A 25,380-nucleotide genomic window follows, 5' to 3' on the forward strand; every position below is an offset into this window, starting at 1 on the left:
AGTTAAGCCTTGTGCTTACCCTCTGCACAGAGCTGCATTTCACCTGCAGTGTCTCTGTTTCAGTTTTTGCATACTTCAAGTTACTCAATTTGGAGGAAAATGTGGTGTTTTGTTTATGAGGTAAATGTATCCATTTGAAAGTAGACAAGTTCTATACTTGCTCTTCTCACTTGATCCCTTCACTGTTTTGTGTCCGGCACTTTCCTAGTTTCTCTATAATTTATGCTTCCCTTTTAAATTATGAAGGCTGAGACAATCTTCAGAATTTGAACGGATGCAGTGCTGTTTGGGTCTATAGAGCGGCAGAAAGGGGCACTAGCTTTAAGAGGGGTGTGGGTTTCCTCCTTTTACATCAAAGGGGTATTGATGCTGAATGCTAATGGTGACAATTTAAATATCAACACTGTTAACTCTTTTGCTCCTGATTTTGGCAGAAACACTTAGCAGCTCTGGGGCTGTGGGCAAAGTACTATCAGCCTTTCCATCATTCTGACCCCAGCCCCGTATTATCTTTCATCTAAAAATTGCCATTTCTAGTAGCAGCATCCTCTTAACACCGTGCTGAGACATTCAGGTTGAGAGAAAAGAGTGCTGAATTGCGACTACATCATTGTAATCTCCCATCCATCAAATGAACCTGTCCAACCTGCCTTCATTTATAGGAGCTGATAACTTTGCAACAGTGGTGTATGACTGCCACTGAAGAGCATAACCTGCTAAACATTTGCACATGTCAGCAACTGTACTCACCTAACTAGTCCCATTATTTCCAGAATCAGGTTCTAGACTTGCTATACACTTCTACACAGCTCTGTATTTCCTCTTGTATGTCTAAACGACAATACATTTTGAATTAGTGGTTTTTATTAGTAAAGTATCAGTTATCTATGCAATTATATTTATCACATATCCTGGGTAAAGTGTATCGCTCTCTCTCCATTACTGACTTCACAATTGCTATTGATTTTATGTGGAAAGCAATCAGGCCCAGCTCCCCAATGGTATGTAGATGCCTAACTACCATTGACATCAATGAGGTAGACAAGGTGAGTCAAGTAGTATCTTTTACTAGACCATCTTCTGTTGGTGGAAGAGACAAGCTTTCAGGTTTAGGATTATTCTTTAGCATTAGCTCAAAAACTTGTCTATTCCACCACCAGGATATTACCTGGCCCACCTAGTATCTCATATCCTGGGCCAACATGGCTACAACAACATTAAAAGCAAGGGGAATTAGGTATCTGAATATATTTGAGGATCTGGGTCTCAAATACTACACTCTGTAGTATCTAAAAAAAGATTAGATAGTTTCTGTTGAAAGGCCTACTACTTGTCTCAAAGGGAAAGCTGGTAGAATACTAGAGAGGAAGACGGCGAGATGACCATTCAAGGAGAAACCGAGGCAGTGGGTGAGCCTGGAACCAGAGATGGCTATGTTTCAACTATGGGCAAACTAATGCTAAGATATTGTGATAGTGGAAGTGAGTATGTATTTCATGATTCTTGACTGAGCATACTTTCTCAGTGTTACATTAACATAATTCTCTGTGGCATACTAGTTCACAATGCATAGCATGAAAATCTGTTTCCTAAACTGATATAGTTTTTGCTCAGTCACTACCACAGTGACTGTACCGTGGAACAGCTCATGCTTGCATTATTTGTAGGGTGGCCAGATGTCCTGTTTTTAAAGGGACAATCCCATATTTAAGCCTTTCTGCAGGTGTCCCGACTTTTTCTTAAAAACGGGCAAATTGTCCCATATTTTCTGTCGTGTCTCCCCCACCCCTTCCTCCCAATCAGTACTGGCAGATCCTGCTGCTGGCTAGATCCCTGCTCGTGAGCCGCTCACTCACCAGCGGTGAGTGGGGGGTCCAGTGGCAGACAAGGGGGATGGGTGTGCAAGGCTGGGGTGGCGGGGCAAAGCTGCAGCACACGGGACTGGCAGCTTCCTCTGCTGGTCCATCAGTGCAGCCCCTACTGCGTGCTGGCTCTCGGCCAGCAGGGCCCCGCTCCCGTCCCGTTTCCGGTCAGCACTGGCTGCGTGCTGTGAGCTGCAGTGGCTGGTGAGTGCAGGGAGGCGGCAGCCGGTTACATGTTGCCTCTGCTGCCCACGCATCGTCTCTTTACATGCTCCCCCTCTCGCTGTCCTCTCCCTGCTTTGCCCCTTGGCAGGGGGGCGGCGGGGGGCTCGGCGCTCGGGGGGGGGGTCCGGCGGGGCGCAGCGGCCGGGGGGGGGCCCTGGGGGCACGGGGCTGGGCAGGGGGCGGTGCGGGGCGCGGCGCTGGGGGGGGGGTTTCCGGTGGCGCTCTGCGGGGGGGGAAAGACTCGGGGGGAAGCCGCTTTCTTTTGCTGCTTGGGGCAGCAAAAAAGTTAGAGCCGGCCCTGACTACACCATATTTCTTTTTGACAGGAGTAGCCTGGAGATGTTAATTTGAATGTTTCTACTGCATAACTCTGATTGCCATTGAATGCACTTGAATATGAGTAATTTTACCCGGTGTCCTGTATTTAGCATAGTATGGTCACCCTAATTATTCATATCAACTGCATTTTTGATTCTGGTTTAAATCAGGGAACATTAACTACATTGAAGAGGGAGAGGTGTGTGCATGCCTGTGTGTTTATATTCTTCAAGTGGGACCAAGTCTTCCAGCCTCGCGGCTCCTCCTTTTAAAGGCACAGGCTGACTACGCCTTCCAGGAGCATCTGTTTTTCAATGGGCTCCACTTCCTGGGGCAACTCTTTGGCTCCTCCCCAAGGCCAAGGAACCAATCAAAAGCAGAGGCTCTGGTGACGTATATACCTCCCGCATACTTCTCTCCCCCCTCCCCCCCACTGCCCTTTAAGAAATGTCACTTTCTGTTTCGCTCCGGGTGATACCCGGTAGCGGGGGGCGGAACGTTGGGGCCAGCTGGGCGGGCAGCGAGAGGAGCCCGCGGGCGGCGGGTCCGGTAGCCTGGCCGGGCTCTGAGCCGCCTGCCCCGGCCTGGGCCATGGAGGCCGAGCCGCAGCCCGACAGCCTGGAGGGCTGGGTGGCCATCCGGGAGAACGCGTTCGCCGAGCCCGAGCCGCACAAACTGCGCTTCCTCGTGGGCTGGAACGAGATCGAGAGCAAGTTCGCAGTGACCTGCCACAACCGCACCCTGCAGGAGCAGCAGCGCGGGGCGGCCGGCCCGGCCGCCGGGGAAGGGGGCGAGGAGACGCCGGCACCCGAGCAGCAGCAGAGCTGGGCCGGCCTGTTCTCGGCGCAGGCCCTGCTGGGCGTGCACCGGCAGTTGGCGGCGCTGAGCGAGCGGCTGGAGCCCTGCTTCCCCCAGCTGCCCCCAGTGCTGCCCGGCCAGAGCAGCGGCAGCTTGTGGACGCTGCTCTTCCCCAGCGGGCCGGTGCTGGAGGAGGCCGAGCTGGAGGCGCTGTGCCGCGGGCTGGAGCGCTACCTGGGCTGGGCGCTGGAGCTGTGCGGCCGCAGGGTGGTGCTGGACTCGCTCTTCGCCCAAGACCAGGAGCAGGAGGCCGAGTACTTCGAGAACCTGCACGAGTTCCGCAGGAAGGCCCTGAAGGGGCACCTGGTCCGGGCCAAGGAGGCCCTGCGGAGGGTACAGGCCCCTGGGCTGGGTGTTTGGGAGTGGGGGTGATGGGACCCAGGTACCCCTGAGGGGCTGGTGCTGAGACCCGCACAGGGCAGGTGCCCAAGGGGGTGTGGAAATGTTCTCTGCGCCATCAGTATGGCACGTGTCCTTGGGGTGGTGGCACTTTGTGCTGAGTGCCCCCTCCCAGCTCCGAAGGCGACAACATTACCATTAGTAACCCAGCCACAGGCCTGCGGGTGAAGCCTGAACACAAGGGCAACCCAGACTCCTCCACAGGCCTTTGGTCAACCCCTCCAGTCCCTCCAGCCCAATAGTGGTGGTTTTGGTAGGGTTAGTACAAGCCACTTCTATTCTGGGTTAGATGGACCTTTGGTCTGACCCAGTATGGCCGTTCTTATGTTCACTTTCATTTGGGTTTCAGGCTAAAACTGACCAGTAGCCAAAACTGCCATTTTGGGTGGGGAACATGTGAAATTTGATGGCTTTTGCATGGGCACCATGAAATAGACCCATGTGCCCAAAAAGGGATTGAATGATTTCAGCAATGCTTGGCGGGCTTAGCCTGATTTTGAACATAATTTTACACATCTCTAGACCAATATCCTAATGCACTACAGGGCTCTGAGCTCTACTTCTTTTTACATAGCACTTTTCAGCCCAAAAGTGCTTTTACAACTTGATATACAAACTATGTAGATGGGTCACTTATACCTCGTTTCACTGGAGACTAAAATACAGTAGCTGTTTCCATGAGGCAAGGATCAGTAATACCACTGGTGGAACCTGTTCATGTGTCCTTTTGGGCTCCTAGTAGAATGTTCTATGTCTGCATGAATGGGTGATGTCACTATAAGAGCATCCGCTGAAGGAGATTCATGTATTTTTGGTTCTTTCATATGACAGTGAAAGAACCACATGGTTCACAGTTCTTTTGGGGTGCCTCATTTGGACCCCAACCCTTCCAACTTGGACATAGTGTAAATGTACTCCTATCCCATAGCTCTATTGATTCAACCACACTCTCCTGAAGATGCTATTTTCCTAGGTTGTGCTTCGTCAGGCAATAGATACATTGTTTTAGTAGATCTTTAAATTATGGTGACTTCCTAATTGAATCAGAAATGCATCCTCTTCCATCCTGTCATCTAGTCTGATGCTAGAACAAAGTTTTGGAGTGTGTGCAAGTAAGTGGATGTGACACTGTGGAATATTGGACCAGTGGTAAGCTTTGTGTTTACATGAGTAAACACTTGTATATCCAAAAATAGCTAAGCTACCAAGTTCGGGTATTCTGAATAGGTCAGTCATTCCAAAGGCCATGTCCATAAGAATATGGAATGAAAGTGAGTTTCAAGTGTCCTATACAAAGTATTGTGCAAGATCCTCAAAGCTTTATATTTTTTAAACATGCCTCAATTAAGAATATCCACCACCTGTGCCCATAGCATAATGTCTACCAAAAATAAGACACAAAATAATGTGAACTAATCACCCCATAATCTTAAAACTATATACCCACCAAAAAGTCAGTGAACATCTAATGTATGTATAATAGCGACTGGCACATGCACGCAACTGAAGTTTTTACAGTTTGTATCTAAGTGGCCTTATGCCTGTGCCAAATATCTGATTTATGGATGCCTAAGAGTGAAATTTTGGCCTAATTGGTGTATAAACTAATGGTGATACATGTTCTTATATCTTATACGTATAAAAGCACCTTCTGAAAAACTGCCAACTATGATTCATGAACAGACAATTAAAACCAAAAAAAAAGATACTTATCTACTTCAAGGCACTATTATTGAAAGTCTGTTCCTTAGTATGTTAGGGTCACATCTATATTTTCAGCAGTGTTAAGAAATCACTCTTTAAAAAATAATGATTCCTAGTAACCTAGATGCAGATGGGATATAACTCTTAAAACAGTCTTTAAAAACAATTGTCAAGACTAATTATGCTGCATCCACACAACCATATTTGTAGTAACTAAATTCCACTTGCTAACAGCAATAAGATGTGGGGTTTTTTTTTAGCACACTTACTATACTTTTTAGGTGGTTAAACAGTCTGCTTTTGGCCTTGTGTTTCACATAACCTGATCCATCATTGTTTATCTACACAATAATCAATTTTTTTCCAGAATGATGCACAATGTGTATGCATGCTCCTTACACAAGATGTTATTTACATTTTAATAAGTAAAAAGGACTGTAATTGGATCACCAGAATCAACCTATCCGCCTCCTTACCCAATTAAAGCACAGCTGAGTCTTTCCGTTAAGTTGGAGTGAACACTGTATAAATCTGTGTTCCTGACCCATGCAACAACAGCCTTGGACTTTGGCAGGCCTTTAGCATGCTTTGGGAACATGATTAAACCATGGCTCAGTTCCACCTATACTGCAATCTGGGACAATAATTTAGCCATGTCAGGGGATGCCTTAAACAGCACTGTTGTCTCTAGTGGCCTCGCAAATCAATGTACCTGTGAGGTGGGTTGTTTATACACATTTTAGAGGTAAGGATGTTGAGGCTCTGTTGTTTTTCCCCCAGGTATCAAGGGGCACCTAGTGCAGAGCCATCAATAAAATGGTCTTCTCTTGACTTGTCTTAAATACAAGATCATCCTTGTGGGGTTATAACCAAGTCCTTCCATTAATGGTGGTAGTGCCAGTGTAGATGGAACTAGAGGCAAGAGTAAATATATCCTGCTTCTATCTACTGCACCAATCAGAAGTGTAATACCTTCCTTTCCAGCGTACAATGGGCCCAACAAAGACACATGGAAATATATAGAAACTTCATCTATTTTTGTTCCAAAGTGGAGTTCCTGCAATTATAGCAATGCCAACTGAACCGTTAGAGCTAACAGCCCGCCAGACTTCTATTAAAAGAAAATTAGGTCTTATAACTGGAGGGTTTTACAAAACTTAAGCTGAATTAAAATGTTCTCTTGTGTAGTTGTTAATATTCACTGATTATTTCCTCCCAATTATAAATGTTCACCAGCAGCGACATGAAACTCCATCTCCCCCATGTTGTATGTGAGAATCAGAAATGAAGCTAACCACTGTGCTTTCATTCCAACTGTGTTGTTCACTTGGCGTGGACAATGGAAAAAACAGATCATTAAATTGCTGCAAGTCGCTTGTGTGGGACCATCTTAGTTACAACAGCCTCGTGGGGCAGCCCTATGATCCCCAACGCTGCCTGGAATCTCAGCAGTACTGTGTGGCCTTGCCCCTAAAATGGCCCTTTTACCCAGAATAAAGTAGCCAGAATAGGGTGAGGATTTTCACCTCTTTCAATAGCAACATGATCAGGTACACATTTCCCATTTATTTTTCCTCCCTGCATAGAAGACTTCATTTCCCTGTCATGTTCCTGAGTATCTCCTCTTTTTTCCTCCTTTCCACACTTCAAGGCTTGGTATCACAACCAGCATCCTTCTAGGTAAGGATGATGGTTCCCTGTGGAGCCAGTCTCAGCTTAATTGGCACACAGACTGGGCTGCTGTCAGTTTCTCTCTCGCAACACACAAAACTGTTAAAAACTTTGGTGGTCTTTTGCCCAAACATCCTGAAATAAGAAAAATAAATGGGGTTTACATTGTGTTATGCAAATGTAATGATTTTGTGACTAGCGACTAATATTCACTGATCTATTGGCATTCTATTAAATTTGCCATTTTGAAAAAATCATCATTTATATTGCGGTAGCACTTAAAGGAGACTTGGGGGAGAGTTAGCTCAGTGGTTTGAGCATTGGCCTGCACCCAGGGTTGTGAGTTCAATCCTTGAGGGGGCCACTTAGGGATCTGAGGCAAAATCAGTACTTGGTCCTGCTAGTGAAGGCAGGGGGCTGGACTTGATGACCTTTCAAGGTCCCTTCCAGTTCTAGGAGATAGGATATCTCCATTTAATTTTTTTTTTATTTTATTTTTATTACAGACATGTTGGAAGAGGAAGTCCCTCCCCACAAGAATTAAAAATCAAAATACATATTATTGGCATAGTTAAGATTAAGTTAAAGGTTCATACATGCCATTCTGATACTGCATCTTTAGGAATATAACTATAATATGTTCCAGAAGTTATCAGGAATAAAAGCCTGTGTCTGAATTTCTATTTTTAAATGAAAATTTGTGTCCGGAGTCAGATCTCCAGATACAAAATCCACTTCTCGTTAGTAGGCTTTTAGTAGTCTTGGGGGAGGAGGAAAAGATGCAAGAATGAGATTTTAAGGAATACCTTCTTTGTCCTTCGTGTCCATGGTGTCTCATCTACTTACTGTGCAAGCCATCCATATTTATAATAGGCAATGACAAAATCATTGTGAACATTTAGAATTTTTTACAATAAAAAGTAAAATGTCCTAGGCACTATTGTGTAGTCATTCTTCTAATGTAATGTTCAGCAATTAGTACCATTACGAGTTTGTCGTTGGTGATATTTCCTGCTGGGTGTAATTGCTGAATGCCTTGAGTGCATCTCTTCTAAGTGGAAATCTTGACTATTTCATCTAATGATAAGTGACAGGTTCTTTCCACTCACATATGTCAAGGGTGACAATATACACAAAATGCAGGCTCTAAGGTATAACAGTGGTGCTCTTTCTGTCCATTCTCCCGAGAAATGTGCATGTACTGCGGCTAATGCTAACTAACAAACCTTTTATCCATTAGGTTCTACAGAAGCATAAAAATGCTGACACAATGGTGGCTTTAATGAAGGTTTATGAAGAAGAAGATGAAGCTTATCAGGAATTAGTTACCATGGCAACACAATTCTACCAATATTTACTGCAGCCGTTTAGAGATATGCGAGAATTGGCAACATTATACAGACTGGAAATCCTGGTAGGTTTTTCTTTGAGAGATCAAACTCCCTGGCATGTGATATACTCCATCTGCCCCCTGTGCAATTTAGGCTCCGAACTACTTAAGTATGTCCAAGATTTATATTCACTGGCTTTATTCCCCAAGTTCATCAACTTCTGCGTAACACGATAAAAACCTGAAACATTCAAAGTTAAAGCTGACTTGTTGTCACTAGCCTGTATAAGATCCATGTGGTAAAGGCTTGAATAGCATCTCATCCACTGGCTTCCGCTTAATGCTCTGTTTAGTTTCCTCCACTGTGGGTTTGGTGGTGTATTTTTTTTTTTTTTTTTTTAAGCAAAAAAACCTTCAGTACTGAGGCATTTTGCCTGGTATTCTGAGTTTACAGGGACTTCAGCGACAAAAGAACACCTGTTGTATTAACTTTCAAAAGGACTTGTGCTCTTTATTCACTTTTGCAAATTCCAACTAATGTCAGTATTTTGTGTTTTTGTATCTGATGTACCCTGCAATTGTATTATACTTTGAAGGAAAGCAGTCATGCATTGCTTTGATTTTTCATTTTAATACAGTGTTAAAGAAGTGTTAAAATCATGTCTTAGGTGGAACTAACAGAAGCAAAATAGTGCTGAGTTAAGGCTACAACATCATGATTAATTCACCATATTGGGCCTGCAAACTGAAAGTCTAAGATCAATGCACAAGGTGTTAGTTTCCAATGTGCTGCTTTATTTATGGTGAGCTAAGTGAAGACTGCAGTTAACGGACCAAACTCTGAAAAAAAAATTTTTGTTCTGTTTGTTAAAATCTTAAATGGAATATTTGACTAGATTTCAATTGTTTTTAAAGTATTTTCAGGTTCTACACTCACCCTTTTCCCCTGGCAATTTTTGTGGATTTTACAAATGCACCTTCCTGCCTCTTAAATCTTTCTGTGTACCCTGTTGCTGTGTGAAAGATCCTCACAAACAGATAAGAGTGCAAAGTGCTGTCAAATGCATGAAGTAAAACATGTGAGAAAAAAATAGAGACTATCGCTGTAACTGAAATAGAACAGAATATATTTGAGTTACTCTTGGTCACAGATAAACATTTTCAGACAGAAGTAATTTTTTTTAAGATGAAGGTTAACATTAAGAAATTAATCCAATGTTTTTCTAACTAGCAATGCTCAAGCTAATGTTATAGAACAAAGGTGGCTCTTTGACAATGAGAACAAAAATAGGGTAGCTTCGATTAATGAGTAATGACTCACTTCACTATAGTAGATGTAGAGGCCGTTATGGCCTGCCTTGGCATAACTTCCACTGTATTGTACAGGCTGAGTTACAACACTGTCATGATTGAGGATTGGTCCTGCTTTGAGCAGGGGGTTGGACTAGATGACCTCCTGAGGTCCCTTCCAACCCTGATATTCTATGACGTTTGGTTGAAGAATAACATGTCTCTCTGTAGAAATCCTTACAGATTGGTAGGCTGGGCCCTAAAAGAATAGAAGCCTTGCAAAAGGAAGCTGAAGACTGGACTGAGCAAGCTGAAGAAGCGGTGTGCTCCATTCAGGACATCACTGTGAGCTACTTCAAAGAAACTGTAACGGCACTGGCAGGTAATGAGGGAGAACTTACTGAAGAGTTGACTTTAAAGCACATATGCCCTAGTGTGGCTGAGCTGTGCTCAGTACAAGACAGCAGATAGGAAGAGAACACCCTTGAACCACTTTGCAGCCCCTCCCACCTGTGAATTCTGGGGCCAGCACAAGCCAGTGTCCAGCATAAGTAATAAAAGTGTCTGCATGATAACTTGCACCAGTTTGACTAAATTGGTCTAAACCTCACCTTTGGTTAAAGCAGTGCAAGTTTGTTTGTAGACAGGGCCTGATATTTACGGCTGACAAGCTTCTCAACAAACACCTCATCTGACAAATATTTACTCTAATTTTTTTTGGTGCAGACCATTAAGGATTTCATCCTGCTAATTAAATCAGAGGGTTTTTTAATGCTGTATTTAATCATGTGCATGGTGGAACTTGTGACCAAAACATTAGACCTTTATTTATAATACAATGATTTTAGCTTTTCTAGTCCTATAAATTCAAAACAGCACAGTCGATACAAAAGTAATTCCCTCAAAATATTTAATACCATGCAGAGTTCATGCGCTCCACTTTCAGTAGGACTTGAAGAAAGTTATTAGTGCCCCAGCATTTATGATGCTTTGTTGCAACCCTTTAATCTGGCAGCAATGCACAAACAGATGGAACAAGATCGGAAGAGATTTGGCCAAGCCACCTGGGCGTCTGCTTCTCCAAGACTAGAAAACCTGAAGTATATGTTAGCAAAAGAGACTCTTCAGCACATGAGAGCGAGAGAACTGTGTCTGAATCACAAGAGAACTGACATCCGGAAAAATGTAAGATCCTAGCAAAGAGTGACTTGAATTCTTTTCTGTTACCCCAATGTAAGGACCTCATCCAAAATCCATTGTAGTCAGTGGGAGATGTTCAGGGTCAAAAGGCCTATTTCCGCCCAGTGGTGAAGTGTTATGCTGAATGGTAGAACTGTCTGGAAAATGTCTTTGTTTAAAAAAAAAATAAAAACCAAACCAACCAGGGTTGCCTCAAACAATTTTGTGGGGGGGACCTCCAAATAAATCAAAACTTATTTGATTAATTTTTAGGTTTTTTTGTTTGTTTGTTTTTTTAAATTTGAAACAAAAAAGGTTCACCTCCCCCTTTTGATATTTTCAAAACTTCTTGTCTTGAAATTGTGGAGAAATGCACACTTTCTCCCTGGTTTTTATTACTACTCCCCCACCAAGTGTGCATGGGATAGGGGAAGAGGAGTGCTTAGAAAAAAGTTACAAATTAAAGTGTTGTTTTTACCTTTTTAAAAGAACTTTCACTTTTCAATGTTAACACTGAGAAGTGAGGTATTTTCAGAGAGGAATAACTTACAATAATTCAGGATATATTAATAGCACTGAATCAGAAATGGGAAATTTTGTGCCTTGAATAATATAAAAATTCAAAATGATATGGTCTCTAACTACTACTACAATTCTCGGATTTTTATTTTATTTTCCAAGTGTAATATACTACACTGTCTCTAGTTGTTCTTAAGACCAGTGCATTTGTGTTTTATAAAAGGTCCTTTATAATAGATTTCTGCATAGCGGAGAACTGTTGTTAGCATTATTACGGGGGGGGAGAGGGGAATTATGAACCGCACAATATTCTATTAATTTTAAAAAATATTTGTGATGCAGAGTCATGCATACCGGGTGGTATTTTTATTGGACAGAGCTTTTCATCAGTAAAATCCACAACAGACCACTGGAAATAATTAACTACTATTGTATTATCTCTGATCAGTGTGTGGAGCACTAATTCATAGCACTTGTTTGGCCATTGTTGTTGTATTTCATTTTGAAATAACACAGACTTTGGGTTTCAGTCCTTGATCTTGATTCTGTCTTGTAAAATCAAATGCTGCACATGCATGTCCAAACAATGGAATGCGACACAGGCCCTTGTGACTGAAGATCATGTACAGACCTTTAAAATTCAAAGCTTCGTTTTTTAAGGACCTGATCGAAAGACTCACCTTGACTTTGATACGTTTTGCAGGAGGCCCTAAGAGATTTTTTTCTTTAAATAAATGGTTAACAGGAACTCCTGGTTAATGAGATTCTATCTAACCCCTTTCAGTTTCTGCTTCAGAAAACCAACCATGTCTGTCTAAAGCATGTGTTGTGTCCATCACTCTGGCAGCTAAGCATGTGTCATTGTGGTCAGAATTTTCGCAGGGGACTATGCCCAGTCATGTCCCCTAGATCTACATACAGAGCAGCTGTGTTTAGTAGGCATTGGAGTTAAAGAAGGAACTTGTGATGTCATCATTTCTCTAGCTCTCCAGTTGCCATAGAGAGTTGTCCTGGGAAGACACGATTTTAATTACTAATGGAGATAAACAGTTTTTTTTTCCCCAGCTTGTTTTAGGTGGGTGGGATTTTTTGATGTATGTAATAAGATTCCAGGATTGTCACTGTGTCCCTCTGAAACCTAAAATGTCTGTTGAATGACTGTGAAGCAATGGAAACAGCTACAAGCATGGCTGAGAGCGCTTTTAGTTAAGACTATCCCAGATTTAATCACCACTGGGATTTGTGGTTTGTTACTGTCCAATTTTTAAGTTCTCAGCCATTTTCAACTTTCTTTTACACACAATTTGACAAATTCTACCCATGCAACAGCACGGGCTTTCAGCTATTAGTTTATTTATATATTGCACACAGTTCTTTCAGGTGGTCTTCATTCATTCATAAATAAGTGCCAAAAAAAGGGCCCAGAGCTATGTCTCATGTCTCCCTTTTGCTGGCCACCTTTAGAAACAACCATCTGTTCTCAGTTGAAATGACTAAGTAGTCAGTCTGTTGTTTTTACTCCTGCTGTTTCCATCTGAGTTGTATAAAGCTAACCTTGGAGTGTGTCTCTGTGTGTATTCTCTCCCTGATTCTTTGTGTTGTTTTTTTGTTTTGTTTTGTTTTCTTGTTCGGAAACGTGCAGATGGAAAACCTTGATGAACAAGAGGAGAATATAGCTCTAGTAGAGAAGCTGGAAATAGAGTATTATGAAACCCAACTGGAATTGTATGATGTACAATTTGAGATACTTAAACATGAAGAAATGCTGCTTATTACACAGCTGGACACTTTAAGGAGACAGATAAAAGGTAAGAAAGAAAATCCTAATTTAAAGAAAAGCAGAAAGCCAAACGTTCTAACACAGAATGGCACACATCCTATAAAAAAGTAAATCACACCTACTTGGCTCTTGATGCCAAGGGAGCATTACTGGATTTTCTGGTGCTGAAGCAACTTTTGTTTTGTTGCCTTACTAAGCAAATCTTGTAATGCTTTTTGATAAATATACATTAAGGGCCACACACACAAAAAGTTGGGGGGGGCAGATAGCTCAGTGGTTTGAGCATTGGCCTGCTAAACTCAGAGTTCAATCCTTGAGGGGGCCATTTAGGGATCTGAGGCAAAAATCTGTCTGGGGGTTGGTCCTGCTTTGAGCAGGGGTTGGACTAGATGACCTCCTGAAGTCCCTTCCAACCCTGAGATTCTATGATTGGCAACTTACCTTCTTAACTGTCTCTCTGATATGTGTGTGCATCTCTTTTGCACGTATAAAACAGGTAACTGAATGTGCATGTGTGTCTCTGGTCCTACAATTACCTGATTTGTGCGTACACAGTGATGTGCTTGTGACACAATTAAGGAGACCCAATTAACAATTGGGTCCTAATATTGAAAGTGTTGAACTGCAGCAGAATTACGGTAAAGCTGCAAAACACACAATATTAAAACCAAAAAGAAGTGATAATAATTTGATGCTTCTGAAGTACTGATGCATTCTTATTGTTTTTCTAAACTACTGTATATGTTTGACACACAATGTTAGACATTTCTCATGTTCATACCAATCCATGTTAAGTATTTTCCATTATTTGTAAGTACAGTGTCCAGTGAAACAATGTTATCCATTGTTGTTTAATAATAGAATAAACTGCTTAGTATTTGTCTCATGACGCTTGTTAGTTTGCCACGAGACTCCAATCGGTGAATGAAAAGTTATACACATTATCCTAAAAAAGGAGACATTTAAAATAGGAAACTAAGTGATGGCAAGAGTGGGAGCATAAGCTTGATCCTGCAAACCTGAGTAACTTTACTCACGGGAGTCAAGCGACGTGTGTGTGTGTAAGTGTTTGTAGGATGAAGCTGAATATATGTAAGAGTAATCCGCTTTGTTTAAAATTGTTCTGTCTAACAAATTACCTACTGGCTTCAATGGCTTTTAAGGTGTCATTAGCTCTCGAAGTGTTTAAACATTTAAGGAACTCTGGAGTCCTCTCTTCTTTTTTTTTAAATGCCGACTGCCTTTCTAGAGAAACAGGATGAAGTTGTTTACTATGATACCTGTGAAAATCCTGAGGAGCTCCAGGTCATTGAGCAGACAGTGGGACAACATTGTGCTTGCTCATCAGAAATCACAAAGCTGAGGCTGAAGACTCAGCGGCTGGAGGCTAAACGTGGGACTATCTGTGCGAGACGAGCCTACCTCAGGAACAAAAAAGTAAATGTGCTCCTGTAGCTGTGCAGTTTCTTTAGCTCGTGCCACAAATCCTGCTTGCTGAGGAATAGATGGAAAACAATGAGGGAAGCTTTGGGAGGAGTATACAGGACAGTATGTGACTAGGTTCTGGTCCTGGTCAGGAGGAGGGGGTTTGAGACAGCTTCATGCTCCACTGATCCTGGGTCAGCTCTGGGACAGTCTCCCATGATACATTAGCGTTGCTCTAACTTACACTGGCCGCCGCTGACCCCAAGGGATTGATAGACGCCTGGGGTTACTAGAGTGCAGTGAAGTCCCGGCCAGATCCCTTGCCAGCAGATGGAAGGAGTATGGGCTAAGAGCAGTAACGCTGGCTCTGTGCCACCAGAGGATCCACCTACATGGGGTAGAATCCTCCCTTGGCTGGCTATGCCAGGTTTAGGGCTGTTTGTTCCCTAGCAGTGTGGCAGAAAGCAGCTGAAGGGCAGGAGAGAATCTGGCCCAGACTGTAGAAGGCTGCAGGTACAAACAACAAATGCAGTGCCATGGTTCCTTCTTTACCTTTGAGGGCGATGATCATTCAGAAGGGCGTTGCCACTGCAAATCTGTCCAGCCTTTTCATTTCGGTGGGTTTTTTGTTCACTCACTGTTTCGTATTTGTGTTAGTTGCAGTGAGAGCAGCACAGTGGAAAGACAATGAGATCACAATTGGCCCTGGCAGCCCATCCCTTGCTGGGATGCATTTGGTTCGTTTACACCCATGTAACCACACCGAACTAAATTCAGAAAACAGAGTTTGGCCTATCTGTCCGGTTTCCTACCCCCCTCTAGACTGAGCTTTCCTAGAAGAGCTAGAAGAATCTCCTTGGAGATACATCTGGAGAACAGTCAATCATTCTGTCTCTTGTGACCACTTCCTTGGCAGAGAACGTATTTTGCTTCTGTTTTCATTCACTTAATTGCTCTCTTTCTGTTGTTTAACATTGAAGCCAAACCCCAGCTGATTTGTGAATGCTAACCGACTGCATGGATAAAATCCTCCATGTGGACAGTGACAAATAAATGACTGAATGGTGACTCGGGCAGAAAATAATGAACCTGTGTCTTCTCTGACCTGTTCCTGTTGAAGAGTATTGTACTGTTAAACGTTCCCCGTGCTATATGTGCATGATTCATCTGTAATTTTATATATAAAGAAATATCGGGAGGAGGGGCATCAAGTGGAGGGGAATAGAGGGAGTTTCCATGTAACTTGTAGTGCCCACTTTCTTTCCTGTATCTCCACCATCCTTCTGGCTGAGGCCAGGTGGGTACAGTTCCTTCAGTGCTTGTCAGTGCTGTTTTTGAATGGATTGCAGGGGAGAGAAACAATGTAAGCTGTCCCCTCCCATGAAAGGCTGAACATGCTTCCTCTGTAGCATTTCTAAGCCCAGTCTGCCAGCCTAGAGTAGTGAAAGACTAAGACCCTGATCCAAAGTCCACTGAAGTCAGTGCAGAGATTCCTACAGACTTCCATTCTTAGGGCCTGATGCATTGTCTCTTGAACTTGGGACTTGTACATGGCAGAACAGGGCACGGCCCTATGTAATGGACCTTTCAGCTGCTTTAATAGCACAGATTTCACACATGCACTTTTAAAGTGAACTGACTAAGGTTTGCATGCATTATGCCGTTCCATCAGGATCAGTGCGAAGAGAGCCGCCGCTATAGACTACAGCAGGCCCAGGAAAACACAAAACGCTTCCATCAGCATCACAGCATCCAGCTAGTGAGTACCAAAAAGGAACATTTCTTGCAGAGACTGTGTAGCTGCACGTTTGCATGCACGCACCTTGACTTGCTTGTCTTTAAATGCAGAAAAGAGACAAGGTGAAAGAGGAAGAGAAGAAGAAAAAAGCTTGGATAAGCCAGGAACGCCAGAAAACACTGGAGAGGCTAAAAACATTCAAAGAGGCAAGTACTGTAAATAATGTACTAACATTTTAAAAAGAGATGTATGACTATGAAGATGCCATGTAAGTAATAGGATTAATGTGAGTGGAGAGGGGAGGGAAAGAGTCCTTCCACTTAAATGTTGTTTAGTCATTAGTCCTTTACAACATTCTTTAAATATCATTGAGACGCTTTTGGAACACTACTGTGGACTCTAGTACTTTATCCCAGAAAGGGTCAGAATAGTATTGCAGTGGCTTTTGCTTACTATGAACAGAATTTAAGGCAACAGCTTTTCCTTTCCTCCTCCCACCCCCTAAGAAAACCTCCACAATCACTTATCTGCATCTTTGCTTATAATTATCTTCAGGTGCTTGATGTAAGGGGAGGGTTAAGCTGCCCTCAGGACGCGTGTGTCATTCCCACACGTGCCAATGGGCATTTGGCAGCCGGAGTGGAGACCTGATCCTTAGTGAAGACAGTAAAGTTGATTCAGGTGTTAAGCAAAGAAGAAATGTGGCACTTTTATGCATCTCAATATTTGGTTTTCATGTTCTGCTGCGCACATATGCCTGATCTGTGTGTATGCACTGGGCACACAAAAGTGGGCATGTGAGTTTGAAAATCTGGACCAAAATGTCTTGCGTATCTTGTGATGGTAACCACAATTGACATAGGACACGTCTGAAGCTATAAATGTTTGCTATTACCTATACCTCTATTCTGTTCAATGACTAGTATGTAGAAGCACAGTAAACTGTTTTAAGACTGAGTTGTATTTTCAGGACTTCTAAACCCCTGGTTTTCAGTGTTTAAATGGACAATTTGAGAGAAGAACATGTCTATAGGATAGTAGTTGATGGTCTTTAGCATTTCTGACCATTGAATTCTGAGTGAAATCATTAAGAATTAATCCATCATAATCCATGCTGAGTGAGGTGAAGAATAAAACGTATACATATATATGTACACACAAACATTCTTGCAGTTAAGAGTGAATTAAGGTACATCTCACTGTGTTGGTTTTTTTGTTTTGTTTTTACTTAAGAAAGCTAATCAGTAGAGTTTTCCTTTTTTTGTAAGAATCTGAAATCTCATCTTCTCACTCTCCAGATGGAACCATGTCACATTGTTACCCTTTTCACTAGTTTGCCTCTGGATACATAAACCTAGCAAAGAGAAGATAGTCCTACCCATTTTGCAAATCAAATGGTTTAATTAGAATATGTGGAGCACATTCCTTTCCGCCACTGTGGGAGGCTAGGCTGGAAATCAGGCTCTTGTGTCTAAATTTACGTCTCACTCCTTTTAAAACTGTAAGCACGTCTGCTTATTTTTACAGGAAAGACAAAACCTCTTGTTTGTGACACCCACATTAGTTTCCATAGCAAGGACTTTTGCTATCAAAGTGGTTATTTTAGTCCACTTGTATAAGTTAGCACCAGGTTGAGAGAGGAGGGCCAGAGGACCTGTGACAAGCACTAGTGTTGTAAAGCAGTGGCTCTCAACCTTTCCAGAGTACTGTACCCCTTTCAGGCGTCTGATTTGTCTTGCGTACCCCCAAGATACACCTCACTTAAAAACTACTTGCTCACACAATCAGACATAAAAATACAAAGGTATCACAGTACACTATTACTGAAAAATGGCTGACTTTCTCATTTTTCCCATGCAATTATCAAATCAATTGCAATATAAATATTGAACTTACATTTCAGTGTATAGCAGGGGTTGGCAACCTTTGGCATGCAGCTTGCCAGGGTAAGCACCCTGGCGGGCCCGGCTGGTTTGTTTACCTGCCGCATCCGCAGGTTCGGCCGATCGCGGCTCCCACTGGCCACGGTTCGCCGCTCCAGGCCAAAGGGAGCGGTGGGAAGCGGCGCAGGCCGAGGGATGTGCTGGCTGCCGCTTCCCACCACCCCCACTGGCCTGGGACAGCGAACCACGGCCAGTGGGAGCCACGATTGGCCGAACCTGCGGACGCGGCAGGTAAACAAACCAGCCCGGCCTGCCAGGGTGCTTACCCTGGCGAGCCGCGTGCCAAAGGTTGCCGACCCCTGGTGTATAGTATATAGAGCAGTATAAACAAGTCATTCTCTGGGTGAAATTTTAGTTTGTACTGACTTCACTAGTGCTTTTTATGTAGCCTGTTGTAAAACTAGGCAAATATCTAAATGAGTTGAGTATTCCCTGGAAGACCTCTGCGTACCCCTAGAAGTACGTGTACCTCTGGTTGAGAACCACAGTTTAAAGGGACACAACATCATTAAGTCAAGAGAGGAGACGCACCCTGACTGTGGTCCCATCTCCCAAGGCTTCCCATCTCAATTGCAACAATGTTTGTTCTTTAATCACCTCCCTGCTTTATCCCAAAGTGTGACAAATCAAAAAAAACAAGGTGTTCCTCTTGCATGGCTTGTGTGTCTGATATTGGCTCCAGAATGCAGTCTTTTCCTTGGCATATATTGTTTTTACCAATACGATGGGGATGTTAACTCTTGGCTTCTCATTTTCTTTACAGAAGTGTCCAGCTGAGTTTGTGCTAAAAACATCTCGGTCGCAGCCTCGCAGCCCCAAGCAGCCGCAAGGTATTTCCCGTCAGACTCCAGCGCTGTCCCCTCAGCCTGTATCAATAACAAGTCCATCCCCAAGGCAGCTGAAAAGCACTCGGCCAGCACAAGCCAAAGATTTAAAAGCAGCATGTGGGAATACCCCAGCAGACATCCCTGTCCAGATTTTTGTTCCTGCTAATGACCCAAAGCCACAGAAGCATAATGAGGGGCTGATTATGCCACCACCTCCACCACTTCCTCCTCCTCCTCCACCACCACCACTGCCAGTCTGCCAGCCTTTGCCCTTAAAGACCCCAGTGACAACCAAAGATCAGCTGCTTCCCCTCAACAGCGAAGGCTCTACAGAAAGTGCTGCAAAACGGAGACTAGATGACTCATCCAAAAGATCTGTAAATAATTATACAGGTAAATACACTACGTCTGACTGATCTTTTCCTCCTCCTTTGGTATTATGACCTCTTGCCCACCCTCTTGAAGTAACGAGTATTGTCGCAGGAAGCAGAGGTTCTCCACAGCTACTCTCTCTGCTGTGGGCTAGAAAAATCTTCAATAATTCTGCTCCCAGAGATAAGGGCCATTAGCATTGACCTCTCAATGAACCAGCTGTCAATATATGCATTTCTCCTGCACTTGTCCACACAGGCCAAGATTTTCAGCAGTGACTAGTGATTTTGAGGCACCTCAAAGGGACCTGACTTTCAGAGGATGGGTGATCAGTGCTTTCTGGAAATCACTGTCAAAAGTTGGGCCCCCAAGATCACTGGTTACTTGAAAATGATGTTGGCTTTAGTCTCTGCTAGAATGACAGGTCCGCTCTCGCTTCCCATGCCAGAGGTGTAACTATTAAGAGCTTTTAAAAATTAATGTAAACAATTCTTATTACCAGTTCTGCAGTTCAGATATAATGATCCAAATTCAGCACCTGTGCCTGCCTTTCTTATGAACCCAACTCCCATTGACGTCTGGGGAGTGGTTCTGGATGTACAGTGGCACTTCTAGCATCGTACGTTGGGCAGAACCCTTTTCTCCCGAACAAACTCTTGCCATAATCTTAGGAGAAGGGATGTGTGCGTTAAGATTCGTGACATACTCAGGCAGACTGCAGCATTGGGCAGCTTTGTGCTCCTAGTAATCCTGCACTTTAATGTTGACTGTTTATGCAGTGTGAATGTTTACTGTACTCTGATGTTACCCAAACTCTGAGCTTATGAGGTTCCATGTTTGTGTGACCTGATGAGATTTGCTTGGCTTCCAAGTAAAAGTTACTGTAAGTGGTTCTATACAAACTCCGTTCAGGGTCTGAAAGTCAAGTTGTTTGTTTTTTCTAGATCATTCATTGGTCACAGGAAAAGTTCCTGCAGCCAAGTTCTGCTCTGTGTGACACCATTGTCCCCCTTGATGGGGTTGCACAGGTGTAACCAAAGGCTGACTTTTGCCATTGGAATTTAACTAACAGTTTTTACATATGTATGAGAACAGAACTCAGCAAACCTCCCATAACTGTGTTGGCCACTTCTTGCGAACAGGCTTACCAAAGTAAGTAGATAAGATATTCTGAGTACTCCCAGGGGACAGATGTAAGTAGGAAGACAGCAATTCTACAATGATGCTTTACAGAGCGGCACTGCAGTGCGAGTGAAGCAATTCCTTAAATGTGGTGCACACCTTTCCTTTTTCAAAATATTCACAATACATCTGTCCAACCATTGTAATCACTCAGTTCACCACAGGCAGGACTGCCTGTTCAGTGTCTTCCAAGATGCTGTGAAAAGTAGTCTTAGCTGCAGGTCCATAGACCAGTAGGGTAAGACTTCAATCAGAAAGTTCATGGGTTAAATGCTGCCCATGGATGCATGCATGTGCTATAGTTGGCATCAAGAATTGTGTGCAAGAGCAGAATTTTTATCTTTCTATAGGAACTGCTTTTCTAAAATTCATTCACAATAACAATAATATGCTACTATTTTTGCATAACCAAAGCCTTGGGTTTTCCAGCTTTAACCACTCAGAACTATACGTTTTGATACTTCCAAAAATGAAAATTCAGAAAAGTTGTAGCTTTGAAGTTTAATCTTGTATTTCTTTAAAGAAAAAAGCCAGGATTTTAATTGCTGTAATAGTATCCAAATGAACACCAGGGCATTCTGATAAGGTCGCACTAAAATACCCTGTAGCAACTTGTTTATGAAGCTCCACTTAGCTATTCAAAACCTTTGCATGTAAAATATGCTTGCACAGATGCTTAATATGGGAGGCTTTCCTACAATATATTCAGATTTTGGAGGAGTACAGTATTCTGATAGATTTGTATGCAGCACATATGATATTTGGACTCGCACAAATTAACTCTAAAATATTATCGTACTTTCCTTTTAAAATGCTAACAGTTAAGTGAGCACCTGTCTTAACATTATCAGTCTAAAAGGCCTTTGTAATCAGGCAGTGTGTCTTCATCTGCATACTTAGTATACACCTTTCTAAGTCAAATTTAAACTAAGTGAAATTAGTTTTTGCTGAGTCCTTACCTGGCATCTGCAGTTCAGTGTCCCAGAGGACTGCAGAGTTCAGTATTGTATTACATTCTCAGTACAGTGTGTAAAGTATTAGTCACACAGCCTTCATTGTAGTGCACATGAAGAAGAACTCCCGACTGTGAGCAGCTCAGCAGAGGGCTTGGGCCTATTGATGTACGGAGACTGCCTCTTTTAAGTACTAGACAAGGTGACCTCCTCCTTGCCGATTGAGTCTGAGGTCATCAACAAAGAGTCCAACAAAAGAAGAGAAACATGAGCTGATGCCAGAGTACTAAGAAAACAGAAGAGAAGCATGTAGCCAGAAACTTGCACAGTGTGATTCTTAAGTTCAGAAACGAACAGCATTTAAACCATGTTTTCACTCAGGTCTGAGTTATTTTCAAAATTAACACACAAAAGATCCCCCTGCTTGCTTAGAACCTGATCCAACTCCCACTGGGTCAATGGTGATACTCCCACGGCCTTCACAAGTGCAGGAGGATCTAGCCCTTATGCTGTAACCTTCATCTCTCTCTCTCTTTTAAATCTTCCTTCAGGGAAAACATAATTGACAGTCACAGCAGGCATCTAAGCAAACAGGGGGAAAGCTAGATTGGTTCTAATACAGAATGTGTGCTAGCTTTTTTTGTGTTCAGCAAGATTATTTTTAAAACATGTAGACATGTAAAACTGTAATGAAAAATGTGTCCTCCTTTGTGTATAATTACTTCTCAGGCACAGCACGTGAGCTTGTGTACTGATGAAGGGGGCTGGATTCTGAACTCAAGAGCTTTAGCTGCCCAATTCCAAACATTGTGAGTGACGTGATTGAAGCCCATGACAATCTATGCCAGAACTGACAGTACTTTTTCCTTGAATCTCTGCTAGGGAAAAAAGAAAATAATGTAAACACTCTTACGGGGTTTCATATCCCACACTCTAGCTATTTTTGTCCTTCTGAGAATAATAATTTGATTTGATCTGTCATAGGATCCATGGATGAAGTTTTGGCTTCTTTACGACGTGGTGAAGTTCTTCTTCGTAAAGTGGAACAGCCCAGTTTGTCACCTTCAAATGCCTCTGTAAAAGACAGCATCCTCTCTGCTATACGGCAAGGAGTTAAACTAAGGAAAGTGAATCAAGATCTCAAGAAAGATACCAGTAAAGGATCCGACAGTGAACTGGAGAGAAGCATAAAGGCAGCCATCCAGAGAATTAAAAAAGTGTCTGCTGACTCTGAAGAGGATGAAAATAGCGATCACAATAATGGAGAATGGGACAGTTAACCGATTTAGAGCAAGAGATGTATTGACTGGAACGTTGTGTCTTCATCAGTTTGCACACTTGAGAAGCTGAGTTCTGTCTTTGGACAAATGAATGCATGTGTGTGCACAGGAGAACTAATCCCGTGATAGTTCAAAAGCTCCTGTATATTATTTTAAACAGTCCTGTTGATTCTTTGCAGAGGTTAAGTGTTTTTTGTTGATATAGACAAAGCAGAGATTTAAAATATATTCTCATGGCTTAACAAGAGATTCCAGCTCACTCAGGCAGACTGAGAGTTCTTCTGTATAGCTACAGGGAACATAATCTCCAAATTACTTTGTGGTGCTGACTACTGCATAGTCAATAAGAAAGCTACCACAACCTTTTTTTAATAATAAAAAATAACAGAAAATCTATCTACTTCAGACTCAAAAAAAAAAAAAAAAAAAAAAAAAAATCTTGGCATTGAAAAGGCAAAAACAAATTCAGAGAGATCATTTTAAAGCAGTTTGAAATTCTTCACATTGTTATCTCCAGAGCCTGTTTTCCTTGAACTCTATATTGTCCATAATACAGATTATTCTCAACATTTGTGAATAAGGGCTTTGCTACTGATTAGTAAATAACAATTTACCATGACATTGTAAGGCCTGCACTAGAGAAGAGCTCCGTACTCATGGTTAAGGCTGTGAATCTATCATGGAAGTCACGGATTCTGTGACTTTCTGGGACCTCTGTGACTTCTGCAGCGGCATGTGCAGCTGGCCTTGGGGCCATCTAAGCAACTCGGGCAGCTCCCGGGCCAGGCGCACCGACCGCTGCTGGGGCATTCTTGGGCCACCATGCCCCTCCTCTCCCAGCAGCAGCAGGAGTTTGTTGGAGGGGGCTCCTGGCTGAGGCAGGGGGTTGGGGTGCGGAGTGGGTGAGGGCTCTGGGTGGCGCTTTCCTCGGGGGGACTCCCTGAAAGTGGCTGGCATGTCCAGCTCCTAGGTGGAGGCTCGACCAGGTGGCTGCACGTGCTGCCTCCGCCCATAGGCGCTGCCCCTGCAGCTCCCATTGGCAGTGGTTCCTAGCCAATGGGAGCTGCAGAGCAGGCGTTCAGGGTGGGGACAGCGCGCGGAGCCCCCCTAGCCATGCCTCTGCCTTGAGTCCGCAGGGACGTGCCGGCTGCTTCCAGGATCTGAGCGGAGCCGGGTAGGGAGTCTGCCAGCCTCTCCCCCCAGCACCCAAGTTTTAGTCAGGGGTATATAGTGCAAGTCATGGACAGGTCACGGGCTGTGAATTTTTGTTTACTGCCAGTGACCTGTCCATGACTTTTACTAAAAATACCCATGACTAAAATGTAGCCTTGCTCATGGTTGTAAAGAGGAATGTTGGATATTGAAATAAGCACTACTGTATTAAATTACTGAAAATTTGTTTCAGTGATGAGCTAAGAAAATAATGTGCTTTCAAACTTACATGATTGTGTTTCTTTTTAATGTTTAAGGTGTTTTGAAGCACAATGTTTTTAATACTCCAGCAGTCACAGTGAATTGTTGGCATAGGAGAGGATGCCAAAATATTTTATGTACTGCGTTTTCTGGGATCCAGAAGTGTAATACAGTGCTGTTGCAGTTCTGTGTGGGGAAAATAAGTCTTTTTATATCTGTGCTTATAATTTTATAGTAGTTGATACAGCCTTATAATAAGTGGCAAGTATTTACATTATGCCTGGAACCCAACTATTAAAAAAAAAATACAACTAAACTATATTTATAGACCTTATTTTATCGTGGGTTGATGATGATATGTACAAATGAATCAAGTTTTGTTCTTGTGGCTTATATTGGCCCTTGATTAAAAACAAAACCTTTCACTACAGATGAGAAGTCGTTTATTCTCATTTTTAAAACTTTCAATGGTTTGGTGTAAGTTACTGATTCCTTATTTCCTTCAATGCAAAGCTTTAAGCCTGGTGCCTCAAAAATCTTGACAAGTGCCTTTTTTATAGTAAGTGGCAACCTTACAGTGATTCTGTTCTGCCACAATAAGGGCAGCTAAATGCTCTTGCATTCTGAAAGATTTTTGTGTTGTAATTTGGCAGCCAAATGTGGAAGGATGGTAGCCATAACTCCTTGTTCTTCTGCCGTGCAGATTGGTGATGTAGCTCTCTGATCAAGAGCCACCGGACACCGCATAATGGAAGCTGTTGATGATTCAGCAAGGCAAAACAAATGGAAGAGGGGTGAAGAGTAGGGGAGTGGGAGCTTAAACAAGGATGTTGAGGGGGGAGAAGTTTGAAGTTTCACAAATCTCTTGCATTTTTCAAAAAGTTCTTAGAGTGAAACTCCTCCTGACGCCCCACCCCAACTCCGCCCCAACCCCACCCTAACTCCGCCCCCTCCTTCCTCCCACTCCCAGCCACGCGGAAAGGGCTACCCGAGCGCTACTGGCTTCACAGTTTGCCGGGCAGCCCCCAGACCCTGCGCCCCCGGCCGGCGCTTCCCCAGCGCAGCTGGAGCCTAACCCATCGGTCTTCCTCGTAGATCGGAAGAGCGATGGG

General features: G+C 43.1%; 1 protein-coding gene across 1 annotated transcript; it reads left to right on the forward strand.

Annotated features, from left to right (window-relative positions):
* Positions 1 to 2,822: 2,822 nt before the first annotated feature.
* On the forward strand, positions 2,823 to 24,698 carry WHAMM (WASP homolog associated with actin, golgi membranes and microtubules). Its single transcript, XM_034783246.1, has 10 exons — positions 2,823 to 3,596; positions 8,278 to 8,451; positions 9,889 to 10,039; positions 10,673 to 10,842; positions 12,998 to 13,163; positions 14,385 to 14,572; positions 16,233 to 16,319; positions 16,409 to 16,504; positions 19,005 to 19,461; positions 22,560 to 24,698. The coding sequence occupies exons 1-10, from the start codon at positions 2,853 to 2,855 to the stop codon at positions 22,853 to 22,855; spliced, it is 2,529 nt and encodes an 842-aa protein (XP_034639137.1). The 5' UTR covers positions 2,823 to 2,852; the 3' UTR covers positions 22,856 to 24,698.
* The last annotated feature ends 682 nt before the right edge of the window (positions 24,699 to 25,380 follow it).

This window comes from Trachemys scripta, chromosome 10, assembly GCF_013100865.1.
Source record: "Trachemys scripta elegans isolate TJP31775 chromosome 10, CAS_Tse_1.0, whole genome shotgun sequence".
Taxonomy (NCBI): domain Eukaryota; kingdom Metazoa; phylum Chordata; order Testudines; family Emydidae; genus Trachemys; species Trachemys scripta.